The sequence below is a fragment of the Theobroma cacao genome, chromosome 4 (assembly GCF_000208745.1).
Source record: "Theobroma cacao cultivar B97-61/B2 chromosome 4, Criollo_cocoa_genome_V2, whole genome shotgun sequence".
Taxonomy (NCBI): Eukaryota; Viridiplantae; Streptophyta; class Magnoliopsida; order Malvales; family Malvaceae; genus Theobroma; species Theobroma cacao.
Genome location: NC_030853.1, coordinates 29229512 through 29244537, shown reverse-complemented (window position 1 = coordinate 29244537; position 15026 = coordinate 29229512). Strand labels below are relative to the sequence as shown.

The window sequence follows — 15026 nt, the reverse complement described above, 5'->3', positions numbered from 1 at the left end:
GCTTGAAAGGTAATTCTATGCTCTTTTCCCTCCACAAAATGAATCAATAAACTCTTCTAAACCAAGGATAAGACTTGGAAAAGCAAAGGCAAAGCAATGGGCCAGTGGCAAGTTGATCAGCAATGAGCATGGTGTGGGTTCCCTTAGAAGGAGGGCATCATATTGGGGACCAGTATGTTATTAAGGCATTTGGGTAGGCATCAAATTCAAAATAAAGAGGAAAAGGTTTTATGTTTATGTGAAAGCTATAGACATTAATTTGTCCCAATGCCCCCACCGGATTACTTTATTTGTACATCATAAATTGCCATTTGCTTGCCCGCCCCCCCCCCCCCCCCCCCCTTCCATGGCTAGAGCATTTATTTGCTTGAAATTAAACAATGTCCATTAATCTTGATATTTAGGCTTTGAAGTGGGTCTCATTGCTACCCATGAATTAGCTAAAGCCTAAAGGAGGATATGATGATAAAATTGAACCCACCATTCAATTACATGTATTTTATATATAAGACTATAAGGTCCTATTAATGAAATACCATCAATATTTAAGTTCTGTTTATGATAATTTGGTTAGCAAAAATCTATTTTGAATACCTTTCACTAAAAACATCTTCTCCAAAAAATTATTTTACGATTACTAAAGGAAGCTTTTAGAAAAGAATTTCACATATTTTTTACATGATTTGAACGAGATTGAAGAGACAATGGAAGTTGGATCCTGTACATTTACCTTCCCTTAGAGGAAATTTGTAGAAAAACCAAAGTTTAGGTTGAGCATTTATCATGTCATGAAGAGGTGTTGGATTTTCAAAAGAAACTAATTTTTTGTAAGAGTAGAAGAGTAGGGGTTTTAGGCTGGGGTTCAAGTCCTAATCTGAAAACTTTTTGACTTTGACCTCATGAATCATTTCATCTGATATTTGTAAAATTGAAGTCAATGAAAAAAAATAGCACCACTACTTCTAACTATCATTAATGTGTCAGGTACTGGACTTCAAATATTGCATGCATTCTAGACGTAAGCCTCTATTCCTTACCAAGTGGCAAGAAAACAAGAGGGACACATGAAGAAACAATGGGTGCTCTTAGGTTTTGTGACATTTGGCAACAAGGGGGGAAAGAGAAGAAACGAAGAAGAAAAACACGCCACTAGGCCACTGGTCCCAGGGAACAAGAAAACAAAAAGGTGGAACAAGAGAAACAACAATTTGTTATTACAGACAGTCATGAGGTTCATGAAAGGGTCCTGTATATATGTCCCCATTGAAAGGGGGTATCCAAGTCTACTAACATGATAGGTGCTGGCACATGTAGATGAGGTGGTTGGGTTTTGGAGACCATGGCCAATGGGAACTGACACAGGGATTGGGAACTTGGAGGAGATGTTGGGAGGCAATGGCAAATGGCTATGGCAAGGGGACATATCCCCACTTCTTACAGTAGGAAAAATTAGGACAATGCATGTGCTCATGGCTTCATAGTATTTATGGAACGTTAAGGATATGTGGTTTGCTCGACAGTTAGGCAATAATAAGTTATTAAACTCAACTCCCTTATTTAGGTAAGCTATACCGAGATCCTCTTCTTGACTGGTTGGTTTTTCTTTCAACGATGAATAACAAGTTACTGCCTGAAAATTTGAAGAATGGGTTGATTTGTTGAGTCATTGTGAATGCATGAAAGCGTGTGCATTCACGTCAAATGTTGGAAAATTTTAGGGAGAATTGATGGAATCTAATCCAGGGAACATTCACATCCTTCCTGCTTCCTGGTCAATGAACTTGGTCTAGCTTTTTAACTGTTATATTTCCTTCTCTAGATTTTATAGGCCAGAAAAGTGGGGATTCCTAGCATTTGCTAGTCTGTCCAATAGGTAAAGGAAGCCCCAAAAGACAAGGCAAAGAGACGAGTAGCGTCACAGTTGTGAGAGGAAAACAATAGCTAGAAATGTTGCTAGTCAAACTTGTGAAGTACGTTAAACGTCCCCACTCAAGCAATCAGTGTAAATCTTCAAGACGAATCTCTGCTATTACAGGCTAGCTACTAGAAAGAAACAGCTGGTGATAGATTCGTCAGGCACGAAAGTTATCGCATCCGTTTGACTATTATCATCCCAGACACCAAATCCCATCCTTCACCACCCTTTTTGTCCCAAGCCCGAGTTTGTTCATGACAGCCCATCCCAAACCCATAAGTCCATGTTCGTTGCCAGTGATAGCGACCAAGGGTCCAAAGGTAGCCTAACCAGAGAAGAATATTTCATTTATGGAGTAACATGGGAAGTTAAAAGCCACAGTGCTTATGCACTTCAGCATTACATATTTTTGTATTTGATTATTAGTCATAAGATGAAGTAGCTTTGGACAACTACCAAAAGCGAGGGATAAAAAAATTTTGATGAATAGCCTATAGATGGTGACCAGTTTATGGCTTGTCAAGTAATTCATTACAAGAAAAAAGGGCTAAACAAAAAAAATAATGTGAAGCATTGCTTAATGCTACAAAATGAAATTGTTTACTGCATCACTAATTCGGGAGAGCTTCTTAATCCCTTGGGAGCTGCAGAAGATACTGGGAGAGAATGGGGAAATCGTGAGGCTGAAATATTTCTATTCAGAATTCCTGAGGCTTTCACTTGTCAGCCACATCTTCTTTTGGACAATAAACACAACGTCGTCCCCTTCATGATCTGCATCTGAACTGGAATCAGCTGTTGCTACTGCTTCCCAGTGCAAAGCTGATAAGTACTTCCTTATGTAATCGATCACTGGTTGTTTGTCCCGGATGATTACAAAACCATTTGGTCTGAGAATGCGATCCATCTCAAGTAACAAATCCTCAGCACTGCAGCCTTTCTTCTCAATATCAGAGAAGACAGTCCAAGCATGGAGTAAATCGTAAGTTCGAGGGTATGTGGAAAAGGATTCACACCTGCAAAAATAATTAACCCAGTTAATGCAAATTTTACATTCTATGTTCAACATTCATTTCACTATTTAACCAGCCATAAGGAAAAGACCTTTATGAGATGAAAAGGGAAAAGCATCACTGCATTTTTTTTCTTAAAAAAAGGCCAGACAGGTGACATTAATTTATCAAAAAAAATGGGGAAATAGCTGTGTTTTGTTAAAGGTTCCATTTCACCAGAGACACCTTGTAGTCCTTTCACTGACAATAATTTCTCTCCCTCTCTACCTCATTCTAAAGAGACGAATGGTTGTACAGTATGCAAAAACAGGAGACATGACATGTAGGTACAAAATTATGGCCCTTAACAGAAAAGAAAAATAAATTACATATTTCCCAATTAATCATGCAAATTTTCTAAGTTAATTAGTGCATACCAGTTATGAGTAGTGCCAATCAGGCCTCTGTCATATATCAGCTTAATTGTGTTTGGTCCATCCTCAGGGACAACATTCATCACCCAAACATTCTTGCCTTTCAAAGCAGCTGCAAATGATCCCATGTTTGCTTTCATGTCCATCAAATTTCTCAAAGTGTCTGCCTCAATCTTTGGACTCAAGAGATTCCAATAACTCTCTACCCGCTGGCGCCATGTTTCCTGGGGAATATCAAAAGCTATATTAGTGTCTATACTGTAAGTCATTGCCGCACAAATCACATTATAAGCACAAGAAACCATAAATAAAGGCATCGATGAATAATGCTGCCTTACCGTGTCTTTCTCAAACATTTCGCTTGAATAACCAAAGTCAGCAAGCCTGGGAGGTGGAGATGTCAATCTGGCTGGCCAAGGAGCCAATCCACTCCCCTTGGCTTTCTGGTCATCTGATAGAAACAAAGAGAAGTTTTAGTTAAGATAAACTTTAATAAACTTTAAAGCTTTAACCCTTTAAAGCCATCAACTAAAAGAATCTCTGTAGTTTTCCTTTGCAAAATATAGCATAGCTTCTAGTCACATGTATTTCAGCAACAATTAGATCATATAATTGACAAATATTCAGCAAGAATAAAATGAGCAGAAGGAATGCACTAGATACCACATAACTCAAGCAGAAGAAAAACTATTCAACTAAAATGGAAGCAGAGACCACTAATTCCCAAAATTCAAGACAATATCCCTTTTTATTGGTAAGATTCCCATCCTTCTCCCTTTACCCCTTAAGCTAAAACCCAAGCAAACTTACTGTTAAGAAACTCAACTACATAATCAATACATCAAGATTTCAGCTCATCACAATTTGATGTAAGCCTTACCACTTATGATGTGCAGTCATAAAAAAACCAGTTCATGTTTACTAAAGTAGGTAAGCAACATATTAGTGGAAGTAAGACATATCAAAACCATCAGTGGATCAGTTTTATCACTTCAGAAATAAAATCTAACTATGAAAATGCTGTAAAATAAAGAGCTAAACTCAACTTCCAAAATAATCAAAAACAAAGCTCGAGAGACAATTTTCAAAGTTCCATTTAAGCATCAGCATCCTCCAAAAGAAAATAATAATAAATAAAAAAGGAAGAAAATATCAACTGAAGGAGGGGGGAAAAGACTTTAATGCTAGTAAAATTGAAAAAGAAATATACTCACGGTCAGAATAAGGAGTGATGCAAGCTTCCATTGGCACACCCCAAACTGCATCTGGATCATCATCAGAGTGGCAGAGGGGGGGACTGGTACCAGGTTCTCGTTCCATATAACAATCATTTGTTAAAGGTTTTTGCCAAATGACAGTTTGGTTCCTCTTTGCAGCTATTCTCCAACACATACGTCCCACAAGGGCACTCATCTCTTTCCATATTCTGAGATCTTCTTCATCTTGTGCATAAGCTTCTGGAGATGAGTAGGCAAAATAGCCCCCAGGTCTAAGCAACCTATCTAACTCAAGAAGAAGAATCCCATCCCTTTGAAGCCAATCAATCCTACAGCGAGAACAATGAGCAAGTTCAAATGATCTGCTTGGGTAAGGGAGCCTCTTGGTTCCCAGAACACCAAGATATGCGGGAATTCCTCTTTCCAGGGCAAACTGGATTTGATTTTGATGCACATCATTGGGCGCTAAAGACAATGTTATAAGATCAGAAGAAAGAAGATATGCTCCAAAACTTGCAACACCACAGCCAACATCAAGAACTGTTCGAAGTCTTCCTTCATTATTTAAATTGTTGTTCGAAAAGTTGAGCATCTGCCCATTCAAAATCATAGAAATGTCACTGCTTCTTTCATAGGTTTGGGAAGTATTAATAAGGGCCATTATATTTGAAGAATTGATTCCAATAAAAGAAAGAAGGAATCAAAACATGATGCAGAAAACACAAATAGACATACACATAAGACCATTCTATAATAGGAATTCAAGATCATTGATCATGTTCCAAAATATTTTCTTTTGGGCCAAAATCAATAGGCATTGGCCATCTTACATTTGCAATTGAAGCAATATACTTGTCAGCTCCATAGTGAAAATGGGTGCCTCCCCCTGGAAATACTATCTTTTCACCTTTTACAACCATCCAGTTCTGGTCAGACTTTTCATGCGCAAGGTGAGTATGGGGAATGTTCGCCTTCCATACTTCATCTCTGCTTTGAGGCCACTTAATGGGGATCTGTAATTTCACATGAGTTAAAAGAGGTCAATATATGATAAATCTGATAATGACCATCGCAATAACAAATATACAGTAACAATGTTCTGATTGCTCAGCTTATGGGATTCCATACCTTGTATCCTGGAGGAGGAGGAATCAAGCAATTGTATCTCCTTTCAGGAGGGGGGCAGTGACGTTCATAGTGCTCCATCAAAGACAAGTCCAGCTTTAATCTCATTTGGTATATTAAATTCCTGTCTAAGCAGGGAATGATTTCTGAATGTCGATCGTCACAGACCTTCAAAGGCATAAGCAGAGAAATTAAATGCCATGGCAACTAACCAAGACAAGAAGCAAAGGGGAAAATGAAGGAGGGCCTGAGGGGTAGATAGATGAACGGAGGAAGGTGCTTAGACATGCTTCAGCAGTAAAAAAACTTACAGGGAAAGTTTTCGGTATGGCATCTTCTTCTCCTTCATATTGCTTGCCATCAGCGTCATCATCTCCACCCAAATAAGATGATCCAAGTTTTCTCAAAGATCTGCTGCCATATTCTAGAGCCGCAGCACCACGGCTTGAAGATCCGAAAACAGATCCACAATATGCATAGAGAAAACCAAGAAAAATTGCCACAACACAGAAAGCGATGATTAAACGCTTCTTTTGGCCTCCATCAGATCTTCCCCTCATCCTTCTTTAGTTATAAGATTCTCCACAAAGAGAATTCAATTAAGCACTAAATTGTCACAATAAGGATCCCCTTATCCAAAATCTATCTCACATCAAATTTTCTATTCAAAATAAATCTGTTTTGTTGCTACCATCAGGCTCTAATCAATTGAATGACTGGTGAAAATCACTTCAAAACTTGTCAAAAAGAAACACCGTAGACTTCAAACCTGTAAACAGACAAGTAAGAAACCATCAGGTGATTCTCTTCAGCACAAGAGTCATGCACACAAGTTAAAGAAGTTGCTTCCTGTATGACCGACCCCTTTAGAATAAAATTTTGAAATTCAAGTTTGAAAGATCATATACTATTACTTTAAATAATCAATTAATCAGTAACATGGTGCAAAAAAATAGCAGCAAAGCCAGCAACCAATGAACAAAGCAAGCTTAATTAGACGTTGCGGACACTATAAATAAAAAATAACTATACTAGTAAGGGAAACCATTAAGGAGTCTAAAAGTCTCAACCGACTAGCTTCAAATCTAACCAGTTCAAAATGGGAAATATAATAATATAAATGAGACATCAAACACCTTTTACTAAGAAAAAGAACTCCTTAACACTGCTAAGGATTGCCTAATTAATCTGGTGAATGAGCACCAATCCATTACCATTGGCTCAAAACATTGTGTTGCAGAAGATTCAGTAACAAAGTTCAAAACCAAGCTTTAAACTTGAGTAGCAGATTCAGATCCATATTAATAGTCATAATCGATAGGCAAAAACTCATTATTCATAATTAAGAAAAAGGAAAAGAAAAAAAAAAGGAAGGAACAATGCTAAATGGTGCTAACTGTCTATAGTTGTAAGCGGTGGATTGACAACCAAGCAATGAAAAGGATTGATCCATGAAAAAGCACTAAAAAGCATGCAACTAATGCTCCTTTTCCCCTGAATTGAAACAATGGTAATCATGAGAGCGACAGCTACTTAGTAACTCTAATGAACTAAATCAACAGATCAGAGTAAAAAACTCGACCAAATCTACATTTTTGCATTAAGAAAAAGCATCAAAACTAACAAATTCAACCATCAAGAATCAAACTTTGATTCCAAAGGAAGCAAAAAACCTAACATTCTTGAAGTAAAGATAGAAAATTGAGATTGACCCATTAAAACTACAGCAACAGCAAGCAAAACTCATAAATCAGATCCCCCATCAAAAAGCAAGAAACGAAATTTCAATGAAAACCCAGAACCGCATTCGCAAAAACAAGCTCAAAAAGGAACAAAAGCTTACTGGGTTTCAATCAAAAAGAAAAAAAACGAACTGGACAACTCTAGTTGAGATCTCAGAAAAAGATGCTGTGGGTTATCTCCCTATATGAAGTACCAAAACAAAGCAACAAAGAGAGAGGGATTAGATCTCAAGAATCTGCCTTTTTTATTTTTCTTTCCCTTTGAGGTTTGCTATTTTTAAAGAGAGAGAGAGAAAGAAGGGAAGGATTGAGGAGGTACTATACCTGTGAGAGAAAGAGAGAGAGAGAGTGTGTGTGTGTATATGAAGGGCACTGTTATCTTTCAAAGGTTGTTAAAGGATCTATGTATGGATCTATCTGTCCAGAATAGGATTTGCACTTGATGCTGTCAAAAAAAAAATGGGAAAATGACTTGGTTAATGTTTTATTTTTTTTTTAAAGAATTTGGTTAAGATTAATGTCGTGTTTGGGAATCATAAGAGATAGGGAAGATAAAATTAATTAAACAAATCTGATATTCAATGAACAATGATATCAAAGACAAGCCCTTCATGGATTTATATTAATAATTTTACTAGATTTAATGCTAACATTTAACATCCACACAACAAGCAAAGCAAGAAACAAGCATACACCACTTGCCATGTTTGTTAACTCCCTTTTTTTAACTTCTTGAGATCATGTGCGAATTTGGGTTTTCAATTGGTCAAAAATACATAGTGTTGAAGTAAAAATTCATTAGTAGAAATCAATCCATATATAAATTACTGAGTTAAACCATAGTTAAGATGTGAAAACTAAAGAAGGAAACATCCCCAAAGCCAACTAAAAAGGGTGTCAAACCAAGGCAACAAGCATGCTATCCCATTACAACTTCATCAATTTCTCTTTGCTTGCTACTGATTTTGACATGTTGGTTTTAATGAAAATAGAAATGAAAGTTACCAAGTTATAAAAAAACCAAAATTAAAGTTTTGGTTAAGTCTTGGACTTGAATTATAGATCACAGCACACCTTATATGTATTATAGGAAAAAAATTAAAAAAATCATGATAAAATCAGAATTATTATTATTAAATACAAGGTTAGGATGTTAATAAATTATGTCGGTGTTGATGGATTATAGTTGCTGAATTTCCAAGCTAGCATCCCAACTTGGGTCATCATCATCAAAAATTTGCCCATAGTCACATCCTTAATTATTATTATATGAAACTGGCCCCCACCTTATGTATTCAGCAAGTTGCAAGTTGAAAGTTGCTGCCCCTTTTTTTAAATCACAATAACAGCCCCCGTCCTGTGAAAGCACAGTCTTCCCATTCCCATTCCCATTCCCATTCAATGCTTTTGCTTAGTTACTTGGCTGCCATATGCCATCCTTGGAAACCACCTAATAAAAAATGAAGGCAAGGAAAGCAACAAGAAGATTGCGTTTACATATGGCAAGTCGGTTAAACATTAAATAAGTGTATAGTTTATTCATTTCCTCCACTCATGGCTCTTGTGTAAATGCATATGCACCTACCATCACTTCATTTTTCAGTTCTGGATCCATCCATGATTGTATATTCACACTCTAGTCTCAATCACATCACTGTTGCCAGTGTTTATGATAAACTTATCATAGTTTCTCATATGGAAGAGGGGTTCAGGAGTCACTGCATGCAATGAAAGAATGTAGAAAATCTGCTATGCCCAAGTAAGTGTAGCTAACATTCCTCAAATCCTTTGATTCATGAATGTATATATGGTCGAGTTAGGCCCCATTTTATACTTTATGGGACTCTACATGATGTGATGTTAGGGGTTTTTTTTTTTGGGACAAATTTTGCTTCATTGGTTATTGGATTTATACCATCTTTTGACTCATGTGAGTGTTGAAATAATATTTTGCCTTTTTCTTCTTCACCCCAAACCAAAAATGTTTCTTTCAGAACTAGTCTGACAAAATGAATGGCAACGATAGATGATACCCAAGACAAATCGGTTGATAGGGATGTATATTACGTACGTACATTTTGGGATTCTTGCGTAGGGTTAGAGCAGCTACGCCCTAACATATTGGTGAAGGACTTGCATTAATTGAATTCTTTAGTACTATTAATTATGAGTAATTAATTCACATTATGTCCTGTAGTTCAATTCCGTACCATATTCCACTTACTTTATAGTTTTTGGTTTATTCGATTGATCGAAATGAGAAATAAAAATTATAATTTGAGATGTCATTTTTGTAAGTTATTTTGTAATCATAAATAAATTTAAATTAATGGAAAAAAGATTATAAAAATGATAATGCTGAAAATGTAAATAATCTTATTTTCATTCTTCAGAAAAAATTAAATTCATAATTATCTATGTTAGTTTATTTCATACGGATTATAAACGTATTTACACGAATTTGATGCCTTAAGAGTTTGATACATCCAAGATCATTTGAAGCTTCATAGCTTTATTTTAAATGGGCTATTAGGGTCTTTAGCTTGACAGCCACGGTTCACAAATGAATACTTCATTTGTTCTAGGTGGTGAAGTTTAGCCCAAGTCTAGGCCTTGTGCAAAATTTGGGGCCTTTGTCTCGGTTTTTCATTTTGGGCTTCCAATCCCAGACTAACAAAATAATTAGTGACTTTTATTATTTTTATGAACTAGCTAATACTAATCCAAATCAAGATGTTTATCCAAATTAATCTTATCCCACCCTTAATTTATAATGTTAAACTTAAGTAGTTAACCACAAATAAAAATCCTTCTCTCTACACTTAATTTTTTTTTCATAATTCTATATCACATGTCTAATCTTATATTATATTAAAGTAAAAACTCTAAACCCTAAATTCTATTATAAAAAATTTAATAGACATGTGACATAAAATTATAAAAAGAGTACCGAACGCGAGACCAAATGGATAGAGAATTTTTCGTTCGTTAATGACATATGATCACATGATAGAAACACACCCTTATTTTTTTAACATCTCAAATATTTATTTTTAGCTAATAGTCTTTAAATTATAGGTGATGCCAAAAGAGACAAGAGACAGAAAAATCACAGTCTCTAAAAGCAAGTGGAAAACTTGTGGAAATTGAATAGTACCAAATTAGAAAAAAAAAAAAGACCTTTCTTTTTTCTAACATAGGATGTCAAGTCTCTTGTTGGTATATAGATTGTCTGGTTTCCTTCCATTATTTTTTAAATACTTTTTTCTTTATGATTAGATAGAAGTAATCTATTTAACAACCAAAAAGTAATTCAAACTAAGCATTCTAGACACATTTTGAATAAGATAATAGGGTTTTGCATTCCCTTCCATGTGAATGTACCACTAATCTATAATTTGAATAGATCAATGAATCTTTGTCCTAGCAACCATGTTCCACCATTTGAGTTTTATGTTACCCTTTTTCCTCCTTGATATATAGCTGAAGGGGAGAGAAATCATAGTCTTTTACTATATAAAGGGGCTCTTTGAGCTACATTGTAGAAGGCAAGTACTCTCTCAACCTTACATTACAGAGATTCTTTGATCTACCGAAATCAGTCTTGACAAACTGTGGGTAAGTAGAAGCCAAAATTAATTATTTTGAGACAATCCAATACTGTCAATTAGCCCTTGTTATGGAGATTGGTAACATGCGGCTAAAGAAAAACCAGGGACTGTTTCAAAAGAGTAGTACTGCTGTACATCAGAAACTTACTGACTTGGACACGACAAGTTGACAAACTTTCATGTTACTCATGGCCCAAACATCATCAAGAGGGGCAAATGCGTCAGGGGCCGTCGTTCATCCACGTGGCAAAATCAGAGACGAGATCATGTTATTAACTGGATGAAAGGGCATGATCTTTGGAGCGGGGTAAGGGGGACATGAATGACAGGATAGCACGTGCGAGGGCCGCGGAGAGGGGCCACAGTAGGCAGTAGGGTAAAAACTGTAACAGTGGGGGAGCTGTTTCTATTTGTCAACTGGGAGCGACTGGAGGGGGATGCATAATTCTCGCCCCCTTTTCATTTTTGGGAATATATATATATATATTTTAAGATTCTTTATGTCAAAGATGTTTTCTCTTAAACTGGCATTGCTGATTGCACTCACTGTTCTTCTCAGTTTTGAAGCTCATTTTAACAGGGAAAAGATACACAGAAGAAAGAGAGAACAAAAAAAACCCAAGTTAATGAAAGAGAGAACTCATCTGCTTATCATGATTAATTTGGTGATAAAATGGATCCAGGATGAAGTATAAACCTAAGGGTTTGTGCAGTCACGAATTTACTTGCCAAGGGTAAATCCCTGTTTGTCTCAATATGTGGGATTAATGGGTCTGTTTTCACTTTTCATCACATTCTCGAAGGCTTATACTCCCACTGACTTTAGGTGAAAACTTTCCCAACGAAAGCCTATGCTTTGGGATTTTTGTTCCCTATTTATCTAACAAAAGAAAAAAAAAATTTATTGGGTCAATGTGAAAATTCATGAAAGTGACTGTGGTAAGTGGTAAGAGATTGAAAACAGGAACGAATACTGGTCCTGTCAAAAGGGTAGGACAATATTGAGAGTTGGTGGTGATGGTGAATTTGTTTAATTGACTATCAAGAAAGATGATAAGTATATAGATAACAACGAAAATGTTTTCTTGTGCAATTTTTCAATATTGGATGAGATTAAGAGATGGAAGGAGTTCAATCTTACACCTTGACTCGTTATCCAAAGGATCAAGACTAAGTTTTAATATAGTTGCCAAGATTTACTAATGCAATACTATGTATGATTTCAATGATGATGGTAATATATTAGTATATTAAATGGAAGAATGAAAAGAATGTATGTTTACGCATATAATTTCTTTTATTTTCAAATAGAGTTAAAGATATATAAAAAAAAAACCTTTTATAGATATATTTATTACATTATTTAATAAATAGATATAGTAATGAAAAGAATAAATTAATTTATTAAGTCTGAATTTTACTATCCACACTTTCAATCTAAAAATATGTCTGTTAAGTGAGGTTCAAAACTCATTTTATTTATTATTGATGTTAAATCCATAATTCTGTTGAGTAAATTTTAATATCGCTTATCATGGTCCGTACTTTCAATTTAAAAGACATATTTATAAGAATAAACTCTTATTTATAAGTTCAAGATTTATTTCATAGATTCTTGATATAGGATAGTTTTTTTTTTATTTTTCATAAGGAAAATAGAAAAAAAAAAAAAAGAAGACTAATGGCATATCCAAAAACGTGTCAAAATAAAAAAAGTAAAGATAATTTTACAAAAGGATTCTGAAGAAATTAAAATCAAGTTGCAGAATAATGTAAATCAAGCATGAATGGATGAATGATATGCCTTTCAACTTTTGAGTGGCCGTTAATGTCAATCCGTCATTCTACTTTGGAAGAAATTCCTTTAAATATAATAGATATAGTACAATTCATTAACTGTATCAAATTGGCGTCTTCCCCATGCATTTGTAGGATTTTCGAAAGTGTCGCTGTCTTGCCAAAAGAAGTCCTCCAAATGGGACCCCGTCGCCAAATATTAGGTTCAATGAATTGGATTCCAATTTATAATTCTTGCTTGCATTACCAAACTTCAACTTTAGCTGTCTTGTGAATCTGGGAACAACCCATCTGTTTCCTACTCCCTACCAAGCTAGGTAACGGTAAACTAGCTAGCTAGCTAACCCTCTTAATTTGCCTCTTTGATTAATTAATTACTCCTCCCAGTACCCATTCTCTTCATTCCTTTGGCTTAACTTGGAAATTGGAATGTTCCTTGTATATGCACCATGATGGATTCAAGAAATGGAGCAAAGCTGCGAAAATCCATGGTAAATTTACGGAAAGAAGCGCCATATATATATGTATATATATATATATGTGTGTGTAAAAGTGGCAGGAAGAACAAAAGAAATCCTTCCAATTCCAAAGCAAGCTCTGGTTGAATTTGTGCATGATATCTATATGTAACATTATCCAAAACGTTGCAAATTACTTGAAAACGTGGTCAATATTACATTGAGCTTTGCAAATTTTTATGTATATCCAGAGTTCGATCTCCAAATCATAAGCAAAAGTCTTAGTAATTAAGTCTTGTATATGTATAAGAATATTGCCTGTGATCTACCTACTTGTTTAATCTATAATCTTTAATGATTAATTCAAAGTTAATTCGGTCTTTGGTATAAACACCTTGAGTCAACATTCAAGCCAATCACGACTCTTCAAGCTTTCAGAGTTTGAGTTCATGAAGAATCAAATGATAATTAGATTAACAACACTCTGAATTTATGTTCTTAACACTATTTTTATATAGACACTTCAATAATAAGTTGGAAATTTGGTGATTTTCAAAGACTACAAGCAATTAAGGGTGTGTAAACGATCGGTTCGATGTTAAAATTTTGAAAATTGAAAAAACCGAATTTACTTTTATGATAGAACTGAATCAAACTGAATTAATGTATTTAATTGAACGTACTTATTGAGAACCGAACTACTTTAGTTGGTTTTACAAAACAAAACTACAACAATTCTTTTACAATATTTCATCAAATTTTAAAATAATGCTTATAAATACTAAGTTTTTTTATGCTTGGGTTTTAATTCTTTTTGTTTTTTTTTTGGTACTTTTTTAATTTTTTTTAGATTTTTTGTTCCATTTTTGTTGTTTTAGATAATTTTAAAAGAACATTTCAGATTTCATTATTTTATTATTGCTGTTTTAATTTGTCATGCTTTTCTTTTGTTGTGGGTTTTTTTTTTAATTTCTTTATATGCCGTTTATGTTTTTTGTTCTTGTTAATCCTAAATTTAGAAACTAGCTCACAACACCCGATAAACTCAAAAACCTTGAAACTCGTTTTTTCTTTTTCTAAAACCCCCCAAATTTGATTTTTTGAAACCCTTCAACTCGGTTCACCAAAAACCCTAAACCTAGCTCAATAGAAATCCTAAATCTAGATTGAAAATCCTAAACTCTATTCACGAAACCTTAAAATCGATTCAAGAAACTCTAAAACTAGTTCACCAAACACTAGAATCGATTCATTAAACCTTAAAATCAATTTGAGAAACCCTAAACTTGATTTCCCAAATCCTAAAATCAATTGATTAAACCCTAAATTGATTCACACTAAGCAGGGACACATATGCACATTAATGCTTTTATTCATATTGTGGTTTCTATGAGTTGAAAGATATGATGCGGAACATAAAAACCTAGGGATGTACTCCAGTAGAGTGATGTGGCGAATTTTGAAGCTCATTCACCAGCCGTTTCATGGGAAGCAATTACAAAAATGGCAATGGAAGGGAGACTTGTAGATTGCTCAAGTGTGAGGATTGGATTTCAATAAGGATTCACCATCTCCACCAAAAATAGTCTCTTGGCAAAAACAATTGACAGGTGAGTCTAAACTAAATATTGATGGTAGCTTTAAACATAATTTTTAGAATGCAGCAGGTGGGGGAGTTCTGTGGGATCATACAGGTTCATTGATATTTGGGTTTTTTGAAAATTTTGGAGCAAAA

The 15026-nt window shown here is 34.9% G+C and overlaps 1 protein-coding gene across 3 annotated transcripts; it reads right to left on the bottom strand.

Moving 5' to 3' along the window:
* On the bottom strand, nucleotides 2385-7767 carry LOC18603231 (probable methyltransferase PMT3). 3 transcript variants are annotated; one of them, XM_018119459.1, is made up of 9 exons: nucleotides 7750-7765; nucleotides 7527-7606; nucleotides 5995-6452; nucleotides 5687-5851; nucleotides 5389-5571; nucleotides 4556-5150; nucleotides 3680-3792; nucleotides 3345-3565; nucleotides 2385-2931 (listed from the first exon to the last, which is right to left on the bottom strand). In XM_018119459.1, exons 3-9 carry the CDS (start codon nucleotides 6241-6243, stop codon nucleotides 2610-2612), a joined length of 1848 nt encoding a protein of 615 aa, XP_017974948.1. In that variant the 5' UTR covers nucleotides 6244-6452; nucleotides 7527-7606; nucleotides 7750-7765; the 3' UTR covers nucleotides 2385-2609. The 3 variants fall into 3 exon arrangements, with proteins under 3 accessions (XP_017974948.1, XP_017974950.1, XP_017974949.1); XM_018119461.1 differs by lacking the exon at nucleotides 7527-7606 and having other exon boundaries at nucleotides 7750-7767; XM_018119460.1 differs by lacking the exons at nucleotides 7527-7606; nucleotides 7750-7765 and adding an exon at nucleotides 6898-7006.

Bases quoted from the DNA above. Each gene is read 5' to 3' on its own strand.
- LOC18603231 (XM_018119461.1), bottom strand. From the start codon at position 6,243: ATGAGGGGAAGATCTGATGGAGGCCAAAAGAAGCGTTTAATCATCGCT. The intron at 5,572-5,686 runs GTATGGAATCCC...GTGAAATTACAG, and splicing joins CTCCTCCTCCAGGATACAAG to ATCCCCATTAAGTGGCCTCA. The intron at 3,566-3,679 runs GTAAGGCAGCAT...GATATTCCCCAG, and splicing joins AAATGTTTGAGAAAGACACG to GAAACATGGCGCCAGCGGGT.